Raw genomic sequence first — 22,321 nt, 5'->3', positions numbered from 1 at the left:
GGTCACATTGGTACCATGTGCTACAATTCCAGCGTGCCGTGTGCATAAGTTTAGCGTGCCGGGTGGAGTGTCTGTTTACGTAGAGGGCACCAGTTTGGAGCCTGGTTGGTGTAGGAGCAGGGAACCAATTAGATGCTAGCACGAGCAAGGGTCTTCGAATAAAACTATGTCCCTCGCCTAAATCAGCAGGAGTGTCCACGTGTTAGCTGGAAGGTCTGATCACCCTTTCAGCCAGGATCTCCTCCGGATTTAGCCGTCTCGTGTCGTGTCATCTCGGGTTACATCTCCTCATGTCCCTGGTGTCTGTACTGCTGGTCAGCTGCGCCTGGAGTATGGTATGTACATATTAATTTTTGTAGATATTCTGTTTGTTAGGCCTTTTTTTTACTTTATTACTTGGTACCAAATCTCATGTATAGTGTACATGTAGAGGACGAATTGTTACAGTTTACTCAGTTTTGTATGTTTGTTCTGGTTTTTCAGTAAACAGTTGGTAGTAAATTATCTGATTCCTTGTTAAGTGTACATAGACTGTTTTATATTACTGCTCTGGTGATATTTTTGGTTGGTTACTTGTTCCTATTTCAATTGAATTTGTACTGTTAGTTGGTAAAGGTGCTCCTCCCCAGCCCAAGTTGTAATTCATCCCCCATTAATAAACGGCCACCTGTTTTTGAATTACAATCTGCCTGTCTCAATTTTCCTCTTCCACTCGAATCCTCATTCGAGCCTGTATTGGTCTCGGACAAAAACCATACAAAGTAAGGCAAAAGTAAACGCCAAATTTTCTGAGTTAAACAGAAGATCTCCTTCTTCCTCATTTCCGAATATAAAGCTAACTTAACCACCCTTACCAGTTTTGAAGCTAAGAGGGTGGCAACCCTTCTGCTGAAGTGGATCCAGTCTAATCCAAACCAAAATAGTTCTGTAGATGGTAACCCTCTCTCCCACCCTATTAATCTATACACCAGTTAGTATCCAATACTGAGCATACTTTTTTACACTCTGGTACAAAAGGATCTCTGAGAAGACCACATGTATTGTTCCCATTTTCAGTTCTCTTCCCCAACCCCTAAAGTTATTCTCAGTTATATCCAATCCAGAGTTTGAAGTTACTTTTATAAAATAGTTTCAGTCACTCCGGATACGACTGGTTACATTTCCCTTCCCATATACAGAAAATAAATCTACTCTCCAGGGCTATCTCAGGATATGAATCAGTGATGTCTTGAGCACAAAAGCAGGATTCACGTCCCTAGATAAATGATCCACGAATAAACACTTATTTCCTCTGAACTGGAGTATCACTACACCTGTTACACAAACACACACACATATCCAGGAGTGCTATCAATATTAACCAAACCACATATTCCAGGAAAATATAACAATAATTGGTAATGACAGGTTTTCACAATGTTACCAGGCACATTAGTTTCCAAGCTTGTGATTTTTCTGGGGAGGTAGAAATATAATCACATATATTTGAAAGCAATACATTGGCATTTCTGATATTTTCCCAACTATGGCACAGATATAGCACAGCCGTCAAGTAACCCTACTGTCATTTTTTCAATGGAATATGGGTTCACGCTTTGGCAAACAGAGTTTGAATCGGTTGTGAGAAGTACTGCATTTGATTCTGGAAGTAGAAAATCCTCACTGTTCAGTGTGCCTCTTGACTAACCTATGTTGCAACAGTGCCATTCAGCTTTCATGAAATAGGAAATCACTTACCTTTTAACCTGGAGACTAGATATGCAATGGAGACACAAAGTGAGAGGGCAGGTGGTTGAGATGAAAGTTATTTTGGAAGGAGGGAAATAAAGATGGGTCAGAGCAATAATGAAAGGGAAAGGACTGACTCACACATCAATATTCACACAAAAGGCACATGTTTGCAAGACATAGTAGAGGATTCTTATCTTAGATTGCACAGTGACAAAAACATGAAATATTTTAAGAATGTGCTGTCTCAAGCATAACTCAAAAAAAGACACTTTGCAGCCCTTTCCCTTCCTTCTTGCATATATTTAACTAGATACCACAAGTTTCTACTGGTGCCAGCTCTATTCATTAGGACAATTAAGTGTCCCATCTATATGGATAGGTAATTAATTCATAAGTATCTGCATTTGTGGGTTTTTACAAAAAGGATATTTTTTCAGCATGTACAGAGTAGCTAGTCTTGAAGCTCGAAAGTTGGCTCTGACAGATCGGTAAACAGCTTTCCGAAGACCGATGAGATGCTGACTAGGATGCTGTCCAGCTTTATTAAATGGGCAAGCAGCACTGACCCTGTCAAGCAAACTTGAAAAGTAAAATGTGATACAACTGTACAGATGTCCTAAAGAATTTCAAAAAGACAATACATCAATTTCACTTTCATATCCCTTATTTATAAAAGACAATCCTTTTTTATAATGGGTCAATACATATAATTAAAGCAACAAAGTTTTACCGTATCAGTGATACATTTCATTAAAAAATTTAAATGAAAAAAGAATAACTCAGTAAAGGTCCTGATCCTGCTCCCATTGGGGTCAATGGCAAAATTCCTATGGACCTCAATTGTACAGAATCAGGTACTACAAAAAGAAAGCACTGTATAGAGACACTAAGGCTAATGAAGTCTGACCTGAACATAACAGAAGTCCACTGTAAGTTTTAAAAATACGTATATTTAATGCATACCTCTCTACATGAACTAATTCCTTAGTTTTTACAAATGATTTTGCAGATAGGCTGTGCTCCGCTATCTATTTAGATTAATCTATATTCCCTTCCCCCCAACCAGTACAAGGAATGTTATCCAGTTTGATGAGGTTATCAAACATTTGAGTGGAATGACAATTTACCATAAAAACTACCGACTGCAGAAATTCTTGTGGCACTGTTAGAGCTAGAAATACAAAATGAAGCAAAGATTCCGAAATGCATGCAATTACATATACTAACATTTTAAAATACACATTGATCTCAATGTATACATATGCATATCCGTGTGTCACTGTGTCATTTGCTTGTGGGAACAGACTGCAGAAGGGCTTTACGAAAGTGCCATTATAAAAAATGATCTATTCTGTAAATAAACTGAAATGTACCTGTGTGAATTTTAAATATTTGCATGTTAAGTTACAAAAAACAAAAAAATGTAGTACAGACTAATCTTCTGTTAGTGCACAGTATACTTAATAACGTGAAAGGTATTTATTAAAATAACATTGTACACATAAGCTATAAAAACTTCATACCATATTAATATACAAGAGTAATACTTAACCATGATCAAATAAAATCTTGTATGTAAAACATTTTTCATTATAAAAGAAGCAAAACAAACTGCATTAGCTTGCAATTTTACCAAAGCAAAATTAATGTTTGTGTCCAGTTCTGTGTTTTCACTTGAACCTTAAAATTAACATCTGTTACAGAGTCTCTCTTAAAATTTCTATGGCTATTTGAACTTACCAATTGCTACTGTTCAAAGGTGAACTCTCATTTCAGTCTTTTAAACCATACACTTCAATGGGTTGTAAGAAGTGTGTCTGGAGAAGCTAAGGATTAATTTAAGAAAGCAGGCAGAAAGCTACCAATGTTTTCTCCACAGCAAAGATTGTAAGCACTTGCCGCTCTACTACAAGACACCCACCCATCACCTTCGCTCCTGTGTACAACCAATGCCTTGAAAAACAGGGTTGTTTTGTGATTTGTAACATTTGTTTCCATCTTTCCATGTCAGATGTTAATCTCAGCAGTTTGTATAAATTTATAGGACTGAATTCTTCCTTTCTTTTTTCCTGAGAAACATCAAACCAGCATCATTTGCTATGTTTCTGAACATACCAGAGATACATCATCCCAGGATCTTTGTTAAATGTTACTGGACCATGCTGTGTAGCAGCGGTGAGAGGCAAGAGGAAAAAGTGTTGAGGATGAACTTCCTTTTCTCTACAACACCAAAATCTATCTCAATTATAAGATACTGCAATTTAAAGCTCTCTCAGTCTCACAAGCTAGATTTTAACTGAGGTTGAAATAGGATTTGTGTGTCATAGGCTCATACTGCCTCATATTAATAAAATCAGTTACTACACATGAGCATGGTGGTAGTTCTATAAAGATGCTGTGTGCATCAATACATGCTTGTATATTTCAAATTGGAATCAAGCCCTACAAGAACAATAATAATATTTGGGAAAGCTCATTACTGAAATGCCAACCAAATAAATAGTCCTCATTATAGAAAAGAGTGGAATTTCACTATATATTTTTACAATTTGCATTTTACAAGGGGTAGGGAAATGGAAGCATTTTCAATAGCTAGTAGGAATTCCAAACAGTGACCCTAGGCAGGACTACTTGATGGGAACTCATTTGCTTAGTCAGTACCTTTCAAAACAAAAACAAAACCTTGTTTTGAAAGGTAATGACTACACCTACACCTAATTGCAAAGAGAATTTAGGGCATTGTCCATGTTTCTCTCTAAAGGCATCCTGCTGTCTGATGGACGATGATAACCAGTTGCATTTGAAGTACTGAAGGTGAAGGAGCTCCAGCAGGTTGGAGGGGAGGAATTGAAGGTGGGATGAGGTTTTTACAGAATAAAACAGATTTAACAGGAGCTTTCATGTTCCTGAGACGATGAACAAATGACCAAAATCTTGTTCTTAGCACTTACTGGAATATATTGCTACAGTAGCATCCCTATCAACTTATAGGGTGAGTTCCTGACCCAGTTGACGTCAACGGCAAAATTCCTAAGCCTCAGAGCTGTAAAATGGCACAGAGAGACACCCCTTAACTTAGTGTAACCATATTCAGTGTCACTTGACTCCCTATAGCAAACATTAAAGCTACGTTACTACATAACTGCTAGAGAACATATTAAGCTTTTTTTCTTAAGGTCTATTAGCAGGAAACTACACTACAGCTCAAAGCAAAATTAGGGGCAACAATCATCACACAGAGTGCTACTTCAAGTAATTTTCTGACTGTTCCTCTAGAGCATATTATATGTATAGGCCTTCTGAGGAAAACACTCTAGAGTTGGTTAAGGGTTTAAAAAAAAAAAAAAGAAAGGTCATAGACTTGGTCCATATTGGACCATTACTTCAGAGATCCACGTATTGAGCGTACTGGCTCAGTTACCTTCAAACCACCCGTGATACTGTATGGAATTGGGACACACTTTATTATAAAATTGCAAGGAGTCATGCCAGATATGCCATGTAAGGTATCTGTGAAAATGTTATGATTTGCCAACTATCATAATCTTGTTTATATGTTTGTAACCCTTTTGTATTGTGAGTTATAGATATGTATGGTATATCTGTATTTCAAAACATGTGCTGTGTTTCTGACAGAATGGCATCGGTACTAAGCCTGCTTGATGGCCCCTCAAAGGACATCAGCTGTACAATGAACCTATTGAGAGAGGGCAGGGACTACATCTTATGAGTCAGCAAGACATGTAAGGGAATGCCTGTGGACAGAGAACTCTAAGGCTTTTCCATGCCATGTGCGGTGAAGCTTGTGTTTGGGACAAAGGAAGTACAAGCCACATGGCAAAAGGTATAAAAGACAGGTGCATCATCTCAATTTTGTCTTCAATCCTGCTTCTTACCTCTGGAGCAACTTTTCTACAAACAAAGCTCTGAACAAAGGACTGAATGACCCATCCAAGCTGTGGATGTGTTCGAGAGGGATTTTCAAGCCAGCAAACTTACCACTACTGTTAAGAACCTGATATATGGACTTTGAAGCCTTATGTATGTATCTGATTGCTTTACCATTTAACAACTCTCTTTTTGTTCTCTCTTTTTTCTTTATAATAAACCTTTAGTTTTAGATACTAAAGGATTGACTGGCAGCATGATATTTTGGGTAAGATCCAAACTAATACTGACCTGATAATGTGGCTGACTCTTTGGGGTCAGAAGAACATTTTGTATAGTGAGCAGAGTTTTTAAACAACTTCTCACTGTACTGGACCTGTGCGCTGATTGGGAGCCAGAGAACTGGAATGCAATAAAGGGGGCTGCGTGATTTCTTTTTTAGTTTCTTGATAACCAATGTGGGGGATTAGGAGCACAGTTTGTGACTGGTTGGTGAGTCTAACTTCAGTGTTAATCACAGTTTGGGGAGTATCTGTTCTCCTTTTTGCAGCCTGCCCAGACCTTAGCATTTTCAGTGAGGGCTACCCTACGCACCCTGGGTCACAACCCCCATCCATGCACACCCAAAGAAATCCTCTCTAAAAGGTTACTAAGATTTAAAGAAAAGGGGACATAAGATCAGGAGTCAACTTGAAGCTCATCTATTGTTTTAAACTACTAACTTTTAGATATGTAATTAAAGAGCAATCAGACCACAGATTTGTTAAAATTAGAAGAAAAAAAATCAGATGTTTTTCTCAATTGCAATCTGGACAAGTCCTAACAGTAAATTCTTTCTGAGACTCTTTTTGTGAAGATTAGACTGAATATTGCTTAATTGTATTCTGGCTCAACAAAAACATATCTAGGCTGACTTAGGACATGCTTAAACACTCCAAAAAGAAGATAAAATATGTCCTTGGCAAAACATAATGTAGGCATCTCATCATCTAAAGTTAGGAAATTAATTCGAACTAGGTAGGGTACAGTTTCAGCCTTGCATGTGGCATAATGTGCTCAAACACAAAACAGTTGAACTGGTAGGAATAGCATAATGTCTACAAATACAGATCAAAGTTCTCTGTGTATATTAGGGCTTTCAAGTCAGAAATTTATACAGATCCCATAAATCAAAGTGGCGCAAAAAGGAGGTATTTTATTGATCTTAAAAAGATGATGACTGGACCATTTTTTGCATTTTCCTCCTTCTTCCACCCAAAGTTCTATTAGCACAATGTGCGGCTAGAAATTACATTGACTTAAAACAACAGAAGGGAAGGACAATGCACAGGTGCAAGCACGTTGGCTTCCAGATCTGTACATGTGTTCAGTATATCACAATGTTCATTCATCCAAATCAGGAAGAAAACACACAAGAGCCATTTCAACCACAGACACCCAATAACTAGGATCAGAGTATCAAATCCCATAAGTGGGAAAAGACAAATTCTGTTGGTAAACAGTTCTGAGTTTTAAGCTTCTGAGGGGAAAGAGATGTGGAAAAAATATTTTCAACCTATGACCTTTCATAGCATTTCTTTCATTATAAGTAATGTGAAGAAAATAAAATTATTATTGCACATCATACAGAACATTTTTTCACATAATCTTTCATTATAAAATACTGATTACTTGCAGGGCAGATAATGTTAGAAAACATTTTTTGGTAATCTAAAATGCTAAATACTTGCATCAAAATAGTGAGATATAATTTAAAATTACTACATGACCCTTCAAGAACTGCTCACTAAAGGGGCTTAGAGCCCCTTTGTCTCTCCCATCTCTTCCCCATAAATAATTACTTATTTATATTGTCAGTAGTATAGGAGGAGATTTTCAAAAGGTACAAAGGACAGTTTGGTGCCCAAATAATAGAGCTTTTGTGACATTGAAAATCTTTATAGTGCACACTTTTAAATAGAACTGTCAGACTTTGAACACCTGCAATGTAATTATCATGGTAGTTACACAAGTTTGTCTGTATAAATGACAATCTTAATTAAAAAATTAAAATGTATATCGTTTTCCAACAGATTCCATCTGTCATTGGAGATAACATTATAGAATTTTAATATTTAATTGGCTTGAATGAATCCATATATAAAATGAAATAAAATAAAGACTCACAGGGTAAATCCTCTGGAAATGACTTCAGTCTCTTGAATGAGTCGCAGAGCTTTTCTCACAAGATTAGTAAAAGCGCGGCTATTTGCCACTGTCTCTTCCAGCTGGAGTCTGTATTTTCTCAGGGACATTTGCAGCTTGGCTATCCTCCATGTGCCTAGAGCTCTTATGATCACATAGACAAACAGAACTAGTCCCCACACCAGCCAGAATGATCCATTCCACCATGAAGGAAGTATAATCAATGCACTGACAAAGGCAAGCAGCAGAGACACATCCCTGCAAACAAAGGAATAGACAAAGTGACATCTACTACCAATTCCTGAGATTAACCAACTGAGGAAAGTCATGAGACTCTCAACTACAATGCTGTTTACATTTAGTTACGTGGACTTTTATGTGGGTTTTTAAGAGAGCTATAAACAGCAACAAGATCACTAAATGGAAGATTTAGGTGATATGTAGGGAATTAGTCCATAAAGCTATGATATATTTTCTTAATTTAAAACAGCCAGTGGAAAAATAATGCACCAATTTGAAAGGTCAAACTTTCAAACATATGACTTACCAAAAAAAAAAGATTGCTCAGCATTAAAAGCAAGGGTGGATGGGAAATGTACAGTCTGCACTTCCAGGTTCAAGAGGACAGTGGTAAAGGGCATGATTCTTTTAGGTAAGCAAACGTTCTAAGTAATGACAGTTTTATTTTTCCAGATTCTGACTCATTTAACCTGGACACCACACACTACGAAGTTCTAACAAGCCTTTAAAAAGCTGGCTGTGAAAATCTTTTTAGGCAGCCCTAAAGCTTTTCAAATTACCAGGAACAATAGAAGCTAAAGCCTCATTTGAGCTATGTTCAAACGCAGATTTTTCTTTTGAAAGTTTTGACAGAAAAATTGGTCTATTAGAAAACAGAATGTGGGCCTTTGTATTTAATCTGTAATTCTGCGAAGCTATAAGCTTTCCAAGCTTCAAATAACTTCATACCTATTTATTAGGGCTGACTGGGAAACAGACTTCCAGTTCATCAATTTTTTTTTTTTTTTTTTTTTTTTAGTTTTTGGAAAAAAAAATCGTCTTGAATCATGACAAAAATACAAAAACTTGAAAATTTTGCCCAACTGGAATTCTGCAATATTTCAATTGAGGAATGCCAATTGAACATTTCAAAACACTTCAGGTATTTCTGAAATAAAATATGCTGTCTGGGCTCCCAAGAAACCTAGAAGCCCTGATTCTACAGCAGTCCACCAGGCAGCTACTGAAGAGCTGACAGCTTAGAAGCCATGGGTCTGCAGCAGCTCACCTCATGCTGGGGAACCTGGGAGCCAAGAGCCTGTGCTGCTGTAAACTGCAGAGTCAGTAAGCTGGCAGGAAATCAGGTAGAATCGCACCTAAATTCACGTTTCTGTGGAACATTTTAATTTTGACTAATCAGCATTTTCTGATGGAAAAATGTTCCACTGGAAAATTTCCAACCAGCTCCTGTATTTACAGATTAATGAATCCAATACCTTCTTCCTTCAACACCATTCATAAGCCACTTTTCACATAACACCTGCAATATGGTACTCTGCATAGCTTCAATGTGTTTGATCCCTCACTCTTACAAGACTGGAAGGCAAACCCAAAAAGATACGAATACAGAGATCCACAATAAGAAGACCAATTTCAATACGTAGTATAGTACATAATTCTTTCACACTATTTACTGATTTTAGAAGCGCCCAGGGTTAAATAAAGCATTGTGTAGGGTGTAAAAACATTCTGGATAGGAAATCAATTTTAAGAGGACAGAGTCATAGGCTTAAAGGGCAGGCAACTTTTATAAACAGGGCCTGTACACTAGTGTGAAATTCATTATCCTTCTATAACTTCCCTGCTATATCTAATAGACTTCCTGCTGCCCTGTTTTGCAATGAAGTACTTCTCACTGATGACTACATCACTAGCAGCATGAATTATGTAAATGTAATGAACTCAGTAGTATGATCTAGTCTACAAAACTTCTCATACATTTCACATCTCCTAGTTCTCCTCACCACTTTTACCATATGGCAGAAAATTCTCCAGACCTGCCTCTGTTACTTCATGTTTGAGACACATTAGAAGTGGAATACAAATTTATCTTTTTAAATTTCAAATAAAGACAAAAGTTTGGCCTGAAGAAAACCAAAACAGAAATGCTAAAGGGTCCAACAAATTGTTTAAAAATACCAAAAAAGTAAATTAATACTTCAAACTTTTCAACTCAGAAGTGGAAAATCCAGTCTCCAGGTCAGTGTGCTTACACTAGACATGTACCAAAGCCATCAGAATATCACTTTAGAAGTTCAAGAACTAACCAACCACTTTATTTAATAAAATATGTCAAAACATTCTTAAGTGCCCATCATGTGTTCTGGGAGCCCATCCCATAAATTAAAATATACAATGTAAAAAAAGGATTATATGTAACTATTCACCAGCCTTCAACCCACCCTCTCTTCAAAAGCCTGAGGGAAAAATGGGCTTTTCAATGTGCCCAGGAAGTTAAAAAATCTGGCCCTGGCAGACCAAAGGGGAGTCAAATAACCTAAATCAAAGACTTTAGAGGAGAAAAGACACACTTTTTTTGTAAAGTCTCTTATGCAAAGAGCATGCTGATAGTTTCCCCATCAGTATATCTAAATGGTCACAGGCATAGGCGTTTTCTGGACAGTACCAAATATTAGGCGTTGCTAGGGAGCGTAGCGTTGGAAGGTGTCCATTTTTTTGTTGCTTGGACTGCCCTGCAGACAGGATACTGGGGTCAAGTAGCTCAATCAGTTCCACATCCTCATGTAGCAGAACTTCCTGTTGCAGGATGGTATAGAGAGAGTCCAGTCGAAATCCAACATCCTTAACATGAATGAGTGAAAAAAAAAAAAAAAAAAAAAAAACAGGGCATGAGTAGAGATTAAGTTGTTAAAAATTAATAAAACTTTATTGTTTACAGTTCTGTAGACGCCAGCATTTTAGACATGCGACGATTGGCTACACCACCTCTCTCAAATGTGTTTCATTCTAAAACTTCTTCTGCCATCTCATCTTTAAAGATGCTTTCATTGAACTCACAACCTGGTCCTAAATGAGGACAATGTGGCTGAACTGTGAACATGCTACATGTTGTATGAATATATTTCCACAGGAATGAGTGTAGGCACTAGAATTTACCAGAAGAATGGAAGTCAAACTGCAACCTGAAAAGTCTGTTGTGTTCCAATGAATCTAGCTTTTTTCTATAGCATCTTTCCTTAGCAAACAAAAAGACGTTAAGATAGAGACATTGCAAATCAGTCAGTTACAAAAATTGGCTGTGGACCAGTTGACAAAGACCAGATCAGTTGGCTGGAATTAGAATCCCCACCTGCAGTGGGATTCTCCAGGAGAGAGCCACAAGACCTTTCCAAAGGGAGCTGTGACTCCACAAATGAAACAGCATGGGATCCTGTGGACCTTTGACTTACCAAACCTAACAGGAACTTTGGGTGGTACCAATGATTTTAATGCCATCACAAACATTTGCACTTCCCCTTCTTCAACTAGAACATTTAAAGAAAAAAATCTCTGCGGCTATATTACCTACCAAAGTAGCTCTCTGAAGTCTTAAATCAGATACTGAAGCAAACCATAACTCTAAAACATCAAAAGTTTTCCAATGAAGAGAGTGTTCAAACAGACCACAATGAAAATTTACTATCAGCATGTGGTCTAAAGCAAGATGCAAGTGAAAAAAGGGAAAATACTTCTCTTCTGCAGCGTCTTCAATCAGAAGCCGTTAACAGACCTCAAGGAGTTTGCCGCTTCACTGCCAAAATATTTTTAGTTTTCAATCCAACTGGCACTATTAAAGTCAAGATAAATATTTCTCATTGACTCAGTGGAGTAATCTACTATGAAGATAGTAGGAAAATAGCTATCTGAAGGCCCTAATTCTTTAAAATAAAACAATAATAAATTAAGGATACTTGGTATTATCTTATACTCTTCTGCATTCAGTTTTTACTGGAGAAGACTTGATTAAGGAAGCCATAGAGCAGACTATGTGCTGAAGTGAATTCATGAACACTTCTCTTGAGTCTACAAAAACAACAAGGAGTCCGGTAGCACCTTAAAGACTAACAGATTTATTTGGGCATAAGCTTTCGTGGGTAAAAAACCACTTCTTCAGATTCATGGAATGAAAATTACAGATGCAGGCATTATATCAGTGATTCTCAAACTTTTGTATTGGTGACCCCTTTCACATAGTAAGCCTGTGTGTGTGACCCCCCTTACAAATTAAAAACATTTTTTTACATATTTAACACCATAATAAATGCTGGAGGCAAAGCAGGGTTTGGGGTGGAGGATGCCAGCTGGCGACCCCCCATGTAATAACCTCGTGACCCCCTGAGGGGTCCCAACCCCAACTTTGAGAACCTCTGCATTATATAATGACACATGATGAGAAGGGAATTACCTCACAGGTGGAGAACCAGTGTTGACAGGGCAATTTGATCAGGGTGGATGTAGTCCACTCCCAATAACAGATGAGGAGGTGTCAACTCCAGGAGAGGCAAAGCTGCTTTTGTAATGAGCCAGCCACTCCCAGTCCCTATTCAAGCCCTTATAGAGTGTGTGTGTGTGTGTGTGTGTGTGTGTGCGTGCGCGCATAAAAAACAGTCTTTTGTCTGGTGAAAAAAATTTCCCTGGAACCTAACCCCCTCGTTTACATTAATTCTTATGGGGAAATTGGATTCGCTTAATATCGTTTCACTTAAAGTCGCATTTTTCAGGAACATAACTACAACGTTACGTGAGGAGTTCCTGTATGTCAATTCCTCATTGGTCAGTCTTGCTGACTGGCACTGAATGAGGCAAAATATAGATCAAGGAGAAGTATATGAGACAGTGTATGGAGCACTCAGGGGTTGGGGGAGGATATAAAAAAGTAATTACTTACCAATCTGTAGAGTAGATCATCTTTTTTCTTACATGGCGAAAAAGGAAATGAGCTTTTAAAGAGCTCAGCTAGTTTTGACAGGATGCCTTGCTAAAATGAACAGAAAACTGAAATTACAAATATAAAAGAAACAATAATTCATTTACTCCTGCTTCAGTTTCTCTTGATAAGTCAAATTCCAAGTACCTGAGACTTAGTTTTCACTTACTCTATCTGGCCCAACTTCAGAGTATGCTAAGGGAATACCTGTTTCTGGTGACCTGAAAATTTTGCCAGTATACAAGGAGGTGAAATAAAGCTTTCATTAGCCCCTTCATTCCAGGTGCTATAAATGCTACATTGTTAAAGCAAGTGTAAATAGGATTAGCCCATAGGTCTGAGGTTGTAGTTGCTGCCTAAGCATGAAGGATCCCCTCTCTCTTTGAGAATAAAAAAAGAACCAAGCAGGATTAAATGGTCTAAGGAACCCAAGGGGAAAAAAGGGACTGGGAACAAGGAGCTGCCTTTATCTATGCAGGTGTCACGACTGGAAGACAGGGATTGTGGCTGGCCTAGTGGACACAGATATTGAAGGTGATGAGACCCAGTGATGACAATTGCTGTAACTGTTCCAGAAGCTCCATGTTAGATTAGCACTAGGCATCATATACTCTTATCTCCATGCTATATCACATGCAACCTAAAACTGGGCTTTTAGCTTAATTTGTGAGTTGTAGACTTCTAATTAGGGACAGACTATGTCCTTTGAAATAACTACTGATCCAGGACAATAATCAACAAGTATTTCTTTAAAATATGACCAAAAAAAGAAACCATGTCTTGTCTGACCCTGCAATTATTTAAAATGGAGTGAGATGCTTATAAACACATACCCGTATACACCTCTACCTCGATATAATGCTGTCCTCGAGAGCCAGAAAATCTTACCACGTTATAGGTGAAACCGCGTTATATTGAACTTGCTTTGATCCACTGGAGTGCTCATCCCCGCTCCCCGCCCCCCCGGAGCACTGTTTTACCGCGTTATATCCGAATTTGTGTTATATCAGGTCGCATTATATCGAGGTAATGGTGTATATGCTTTCCACATCTCTTTGTAGAGCTCGTAGAAGGTAGTTTTAAAAATATTTACCTGCATTACATGAATTTCATGACCACACCTCTGAACCTTCAATCTGCTAATATGCAACACAAGCAACCAAATTATGTGACAAATGACTGAAATGTGGAATACTGTGTTTTGTTGCATACTGCATCGTAATTCATAGATAAGAATGGGTTTTTTAAATGTAAAACATGGTAACGGTATTTTCTCATTGTGTGAATTCAATAATTCATTTCTTAAACAAGAAAACTGGTTAAAACAAATTCCATTATGTACAATCTAAAGAGCCCCCAGATGGGTTGGCAGCAGGATTGTGAGCTGTGGACCTTCAAATGGACCACATGAGCTACAGAAATGTCTATGTCCTATATGTGGAGCAGCCATTAGAAAGGAAAGCAACACAAACTTCTCCAGTGAATTACAGAACTAGTAGTAAAAAGCAGTAGAATGATTTTGGGGATCAGAATTCCTGAGTTGTTAATGGTATGGGGATGGGAGTGTAGTCTAATAGGCAGAGCCAGGATAGTCAAGCACATAAGATTTGACGTTTGTTCTGAAAGGAAGTGTGACTGACTTGATGTGGCAACCCAGAGATGAAAAGCTTTAGCTATCCAGAGCCATTCAGTTCCATGGGACATTTTTTTAAAATAATAAAACCAACACATTTTTTGATGTAGAGAAGCGGAAAACTTCTGATTTATTTTTATGAAAGAATATATGTGACTCAGTTTCCCCTCTCACTTTGTATTGTAGTCTGCTGGGGAATGAAGAGGTTAACTTCTTTCTTGAAGCAAGACATGCAAGGCAGTAACTAGGGGGGGTCAGGGCACTCACTAAGCATAAATGAACTAGAAGGAACTAATAGCACTAGAGGGTAATTGCTGCAAACTTCTAGACAAGTAAACAAGTCTGCCAAAGTACCACACCCTGGGAGAGATTGCATAGATTGGTTTTGACAGGACTTAAGAGGCCCAGAAGACAAAGAACCAAGAAGTGAATGAAGTGGAGAGCCTGCTACAGAAGGGGGGTTCAGCCTCACTCAACCCAAGAACTGGCATAATTTAACCTAGAGGGCAAAACCCTACTGGAAGGGTTGGAAGGACTTTGAAACCTGCCATGGTCTCCAAGTGGAAGATGGGTGACAACTGGTAAGACAGGCATGCATATATGTTATTTCAGAGTAGCAGCCGTGTTCGTCTGTATCCGCAAAAAAGAACAGTAGTACTTGTGGCACCTTAGAGACTAACAAATTTATTTGAGCATAAGCTTTCGTGGGCTACAGCCCACTTCATCGGATGCATAGAAGGGAACACACAGAAAGAAGATATTTATACATACAGAGAACACGAAAAGGTGCGAGTAGCCATACCAACTGTAAGAGGCCAATCAATTGAGATGAGCTATCATCAGCAGGAGAGAGAAAAAACCTTTGACGTGATAATCGAGATGACCCATAGAAGGTGAGAGGGTATTTTAACATAAGGAAATAGATTCAACTAGTGTAATGACCCAACCATTCCCAGTCTCTGTTCAAACCTAAGTTAATTCTATCTAATTTGCATATTAATTCAAGTTCAGCAGTCTCTCTTTGGAGTCTGTTTTTGAAGATTTTTTGTTGCAAAATTGCCACCTTCAGGTCTGTCACGGAGTGGTTAGAGAGATTGAAATGTTCTCCCACTGGTTTTTGAATGTTATGATTTCTGATGTCAGATTTGTGTCCAATTATTCTTTTACATAGAGACTGTCTGGTTTGGCCAATGTATATGGCAGAGGGGCATTGCTGGCACATATCACGTTGGTAGATGTGCAGGTGAATGAGCCCCTGATGGCGTGGCTGATGTGATTAGGTCCTATGATGGTGTCACTTGAATAGATCTGAGTTGGCATTGGGCTTTGTCACAAGGATAGGTTCCTGGGTTAGTGTTTATGTTGTATGGTGTGCGGTTGCTGGTGAGTATTTGCTTCAGGTTGGGGGGCTGTCTGTAAGCGAGGACTGGTCCGTCTCCCAAGATCTGTGAGAGTGAGGGATCATCTTTCAGGATAGGTTGTAGATCTTTGATGATGCGCTGGAGAGGTTTTAGTTGGGGGCTGAAGGTGACGACTAGTGGCATTCTGTTATTTTCTTTGTTGGGCCTGTCCTGTAGTAGGTGACTTCTGGGTACTCTTCTGGCTCTGTCAGTCTGTTTTTTCACTTCAGCAGGTGGGTATTGTTGTTTATCACTTTCTCTGTATTGCTTTTGTTCTAAAGAAATACTTTGCTTTATGAAGATGGGCCGGTCACTGGTTAACCCTGTCATCATCCTTGGTAGATAATAGGACCACAAGTCCTGAAGTAACCTCAGGCTTGTCTACACTAACAACTTATGTCATCACACCCCAAGTGATGCAGTTATACTGACCCAGCTTCTGGTGTAGCCAGCACAATGTTGATGGAAAAAACTTGACATAAGCTACTGTTTCTCAAGAAGGTGCAGCACTATGCTGACAGGAGAAGCCCTCCCATCGGCGTAGGTAGCGTCTTCAGTGAAGCAATGCAGCTGTGCAGCAGCAGCCTTTTAAGTGTAGACAAGCCCTCAGACTTGCTAATATGATTACCCTGAAAAGCGCAAGAGAAATTGCAGGCTAAATCCACAGTCTGGAGGGAAAGGAACCCCTCACCCCAAGCAAGGTGACAGCTAGACGCCCTCAAGGAGGTCATAAAGGGATCACAGGTGCAGTTACCCCAGAACAGTGATACTTGGGTCCAACAGTGTAACCCAAACGATGCTTCCACATATATATGCCATCTGTTTCTATACCCGATTATAGAAGCCATATCTGAGGGAAGTATTAGTGAGGTTAGGATGATATAATGGACCAACACATCAGATATCACAATGACAGTTCTTCTGGCTGTACAGTTATCATCCTATCCCAACAAGGGGAGCTATCTAATTAGACTATGAAAAAGTCTAAGGGAAGCATTCAAAATACTGTCATTTGAGGTACTGAAAACTAGAACAGGCAACATGCTAGAAATGTACTGTACAGAGCAATCCTACAATACCCAGGGGATGAAGTAATAATAAACTAATAGGTTTGTTCCAGCTCTAATTTCTATTATTACAGCTTGGAGTTCCTGTTGCCTATGAAGGTAGGAGAAGGGAATTCTGGTGACAAGCTAAAACTCTCTTTACCTACAGAACATTCTGAGACTACAGAGAGGTAGTGGCAGTAGACTGTCCATTTAGAAACACCACTGAAAACAACAAGAAGTGTGTCACAAACTATAGCGCTACAAGAATTGTGTTATAAAGAGCTCCCTAGTCATATAACATGAAGCAATGCAAAGTAAAGCAAAATGCCCTCTTGGTAATGGGTAGAAGCAATGGGTGGGGTGTAAACAATGGCCCTTGAACTACATTTGACTGGTCAGATGGATATTTAATTTAGACGAGAACCTCTGCTCCCAGTGTATTGAAAGTACAGTACAGAAAAAATTATTTATTATTTCAAGATAAAGTTTTGTTTTAAGGACAATAAACTTTTTAAATTACTTTCATCTTCTGGAGTCTTCAGCTCTTGATTGCACACATTTAAATCAATACCAAGGACAGTTTTAATTAATGACCATTAAAGTCAGCAATAAAGCACTGCTACCAGCTAATATAATCTGTTGAGTTACAGACTAAACCAGCTTGAAGTGCTGTATAAGTTATCTTTTGGTTCATATTCCTCATTTTGATTTTAAAGAAAAATCTGAGCTTGCATAAATGCAAGACAGACAGGCCAAAGCTCGAAGATGCAAAACAAGACAACCCACTGTTTTGGGCTGTGAACCAGTGGTGTGCAGTAACACATTACATTATTCAGGTATCTTGGAATGATGTCTTATAGTCTTTATTCCCATTGGAAGTGTAACTGACAAGTAAAACAGTCTTCATCAACACATAAGTCAGGTCATGTTGCCTTTGATGACTCTTGAGTATTCTCCTTGCTACTTTAGAACAAAAATAAGTTAAATGGGCTCTTTGTGAAACATATAGTAAAATATGTATCCCCCTATATTTTAACTTATGGCAAGGGCTATAGTCATGCTTTTATGTGCATTCATTTAAATCCAAATAAATAAAATAGTTACTGTTTCCTTTTAGTATGGGATGAATTCAAGATGGCATTTATAGTATCTTACATTTATATAGCACTTTCATCCCAACACATTTCACAAAGTGAAACTACGGAGAGGTTACTTTTACCTACTATTAAAATATAATCACATCTGGGGTAAAATATGATGTGGCAACTATTTAACAGCACTCAGAAACACACACAATAGTTTAGGAAAGGAAGTGGAGAAAAATACCCTACGCGATTTAAATTATGGAGGAAATTTAAGTAAGATGAAAGTCAAATGTAACTACCCAAATTGGAAGTAAGCCAGGAAACTGGGCCTAGAAACCCTTATTCTAACAAAGGTCTGGTCTACACTACAGAGTTAGTTCAAAGTAAGACAGCTTTTGCTGACCTAACTCTGTAAGCATTTACACAAAATGTAGCTCCCACTTGTAACTATATAACTTGCCCAATACACCAACTTAATAACATCACCTCTGCAAGAGGTGTAACGCTTAAGTCGATGTAGTTAGGTCGACATAGTGTCAGTGTAGACACTGCATTGCTAACATCGACTGTTGCTGCCTTTCAGAAACTGTCCCATAATGGCAGTTAAATTGGTGCAAGCACGCCTGGTGAAGACATGCTTAGTGAGGTGTGGATATGTAAAACCAATTCAATTACTGCAGTGGCTGTATGTCAACGTAACTTAGGTCAACATGGATTTTCGGATAGTAGTCTTTCCTTCACCAATCACTCAGGTGGCAGCCTACAGGAAAATCAGCATTTTTGTCATCCTCCCTTGCCCCAGGAGCATAATTCTCTCCTTTTCCAGGCAGTTAGATTCCTACATCTAGCACAGGGGTCGGCAATCTTTCAGAAGTGGTGTGCCAAGTCTTCATTTATTCACTCTAATTTAAGGTTTCGCGTGCCAGCAATACATTTTAACATTTTTAGAAGGTCTCTTTCTACAAGTCTATAATATATAACTAAACTATTGTTGTATGTAAAGTAAATAAGGTTTTTAAAATGTTTAAGAAGCTTCATTTAAAATTAAATTAAAATGCAGACCGGTGGCCAGGACCCGGGCAGTGTGAGTGCCACTGAAAATCAGCTCGCGTGCCACCTTTGGCACACGTCATAGGTTGCCTATCCCTGATCTAGCAGGGCACACAGCCATACGGAGGAGAGCAGAAGCAGAAGCCGCTGCAAGAGATCCTATAGCCTCTTGAAGGAAGAATCCAGCTCTTGGGAAAAAACACACTATTTCTCGTGCCTGGGTGTTTTGGAGGAGTCATTTGGGACCTCACAGTTGTTCACCAATCCAGGTTAAAAAAGTTTACGTCCTCAGTTGTTCATCTAGGTTTTTGGCAGCAATGAATTGCATTTAATGTTTTTCATTTGAAAGCCATGTAGCGACTTGCTTTTATAGTACTTACAAGTCAAGGTTACTCTTTGGAACAGGATGGAAAAGAACAAGTGCATTGGTGTTCCTTCTGCAGATATACACAGTGAGCATCAATTACCATGTCTTTCTATTCTGCATGCTAGTATGTGTGTGTGTGTATATATATATATATATATATATATATATATATATATATATATATATATATATATATATATATATATATATATATATATATATATATATGCATTAAAGTAGCACTCAACCAAGACCAGGGCCCAAGTGAGCTAAGCAATGTAGTCCCTGCTCCCAAGCGCTTACAATCTATATGCACTAGACAGATAAAGGGTAAGAACAAGGAAGTATTAATCCCATTTTAAAAATGGGGAACTGAGGCACAGAGAAATTAAATGATTTGCCCAGTCACAGAGAAGTCATGGGCAGTGGTGGGAATTGAACCCAGCTCTCAAGCAGCAGTCCAGAGTCTTAACCATAAGACCAATCTTCCCCTCATCACACACTAACAATAAGTCAGTTCTCTTCAGAGACGTCACTGAAATGGGAAGGAGAAGCAGAAATTAAAAGACAGAAATAGACTATCTGGTATTAGAGAGACAACTGAAAAGCACCGAGGTTTCAAAGCCAATACTGATTACATCAATTCCATTTCACAATATCCTGTAACTCAAAATTAGCATGTGGGTTTTTTCCCTCCCTTCCTCACACTCTCTCATTTGAAAACAGATGAGACAAAGGCGGCATAATTGTGGTTCTCATGAGTTGCTCAGGTGAGCTTGATGTACAGATATATTAAACACACACACACTTTATGCCCTTAAGTTTCAAGAGAACCCAAGATCAATTGCCTCTGTTGTTGACAGCAACGAAGGAGGAGCTCCTAAGCCAGGGGTGGGCAAACTTTTTGGCCCAAGGGCCACATCTGGGAATGGAAATTGTATGGCGGGCCATGAATGCTCACAAAATTGGGGGTTGGGGTGCGGGAGGGGGTGAGGGCTCCAGCTCTGGGATGGGGCAGGGGAATTAGGGGTGCAGGAGGGTATTCCGGGCTGTGATCGAGGGATTTGGAGGGCGGGAGGGGGGATCAGGGCTGGGGCATGTGACGGGGTCAGGGGTGCAGGCTCCGGGCAGCACTTACCTCAAGCAGCTCCCAGAAGAAGCGGCATGTCCCCGCTCCAGCTCCTACGCAGAGGGGCAACCAGGGGCCTCTGCACGCTGCACCCACCCCAAGCGCTGCCCCTGCAGCTCCTATTGGCCGCGGTTCCAGGCCAATGGGAGCTGTGGGGGCGGCGGCAGCGTGTGGAGCCCCCTGGTTGTCCCTATGCATAGGAGCTGGAGGGGGTACATGCAGGGCCGGCGCAACCCATTAGGCGACCTAGGCGGTCACCTAGGATGCTACAATTTGGGAGGCGGCGACAGTGGCAGCATTTCAGGGAGGGACCTTCTGCCGCCTAGGGCGGCAGAAAAGCTGGCGACATTCCTGGGGACATGCCGCTGTTTCCGGGAGCCACACGGAGCCATGGCACGCACAGAGCGGGGCAAGCCCCTGACCCCGCTCCCTGGCTGGGGTGCTGGAGCAAGGCAAGCCCCAGATCCTGCTCTCCGGTGGGAACTCAAAGGCTGGATTAAAATGTCTGAAGGGCTGGATGCAGCCCCTGGGCTGTAGTTTGCCCACCCCTGTCCTAAGCCAATAAAACGAGTAAACTGTTTCAGAAGAAATGAGAGATAGAAATAATACACTTCGGGGAAAATGGTAAATTACATACATGCAATCAGATTGCACAAATTTTCTGCCTTTCATAAGACCATGCATATAAGGGAAAGTAATGTAGCTAACTAGAACCAATCTGTGAACTACTTCACAACAATGTACAGGTATCAGCCAATCAGATATCACTTTTTATTGACCTAATTTCAATAAATAAGGGTTTTAATTAAAATAAATCTCATTGCACAAAAGCAGAAATAGGTCAGTTAACTGCAGGTGCATTCCAAATGCCAATAACTTGAAAGGGAAAACATCACTTCTGTGAGATTTCTACAGGAACAAGTCAGTCACAGCTAGTGTCCTCAGTCTGACAGCTATGAAAACCAATGGAAATGGACATAATATATTTAGGAATCCTTTAATGTTGTGTTAACTTAAAGCAGCATTAGTCCCTAATTAGTGTCAGACTCTACTCCATGAGCACTGAAAGAAGCCAGCAGTGATTACTTCTAATTCATTAGCTAGCCAGATGAACATTTACCAGAAAACAGCTCACATATTAAATAATAATAATAAAAAAAGTAATGACACCTTAAAATTGAGAAACTAGGCATTCAAGCGTGAAGAAACTCCAAAAACTAAGCTCACTCCCACAATAAATCTGCCATTTGTCCTTACATGCTCTGCAGCACATGGGACAAATTCCACACAAGATGCTCCAGTTTCTACTGGCACCAATGCTGAGTTCTATGACCAACTGGAAATGTTGTGACAACAGGATTGAGCGACACAAAGCTGCATTAACAGAATCAGGGTCTTTTATTTATTTATGGTATTTTTATTATGGTAGTGCCATAGCATGCTAGAATCTATCAATACATAAGGACTTCCATAGGAACTAAGGACTACCACAAACCTCACTATCTTCTGCCTTAAGTGCAAGACACATTTCTTTGACTTTGCCTTCTCTAACAAACGTATAGCAACCTGTGTGTATTATAAATTAAATTTCAAAACAAAATAATGCGTGAATCCCTTCCCCAGCCCTGGGAAAGGATGAGAAAACAAAGGCATAACAGATGTTAGTCATGCTGCTTAATGCATCATTGGAAGGTATTCATATACTATAGTGATGACCATGGTATAAGAATCTATATAGACTAGAATAGAGTTGATATCAATATGGCGTTATTAATTTACTTTCATAAGAGCCTGTTTTTGAATGCGTTTCCCAGACTG

The 22,321-nt window shown here is 39.3% G+C and overlaps 1 protein-coding gene across 6 annotated transcripts in view; it reads right to left on the bottom strand.

Moving 5' to 3' along the window:
- Positions 1–22,321, bottom strand: part of VEZT (vezatin, adherens junctions transmembrane protein) — an 81,075-nt gene that overhangs the window by 30,936 nt on the left and 27,818 nt on the right. For 4 of the 6 annotated variants that reach the window (XM_054028290.1, XM_054028315.1, XM_054028324.1 and 1 more), the window contains 4 exons: positions 12,752–12,841; positions 10,490–10,665; positions 7,786–8,061; positions 2,161–2,310 (listed from right to left, as the gene is read on the bottom strand). In XM_054028290.1, coding sequence (XP_053884265.1) covers positions 2,161–2,310; positions 7,786–8,061; positions 10,490–10,665; positions 12,752–12,841 — 692 coding nt within the window. The remainder of the gene's footprint in view (positions 1–2,160; positions 2,311–7,785; positions 8,062–10,489; positions 10,666–12,751; positions 12,842–22,321) is intronic. The other 2 variants (XM_054028299.1, XM_054028330.1) reach the window with 1 other exon arrangement.

The sequence above is a fragment of the Malaclemys terrapin genome, chromosome 1 (genome assembly GCF_027887155.1).
Source record: "Malaclemys terrapin pileata isolate rMalTer1 chromosome 1, rMalTer1.hap1, whole genome shotgun sequence".
Lineage (NCBI taxonomy): Eukaryota > Metazoa > Chordata > Testudines > Emydidae > Malaclemys > Malaclemys terrapin.
Note: the sequence above shows the minus strand (reverse complement) of the source record. Positions and strands in the feature narration are given on the sequence as shown.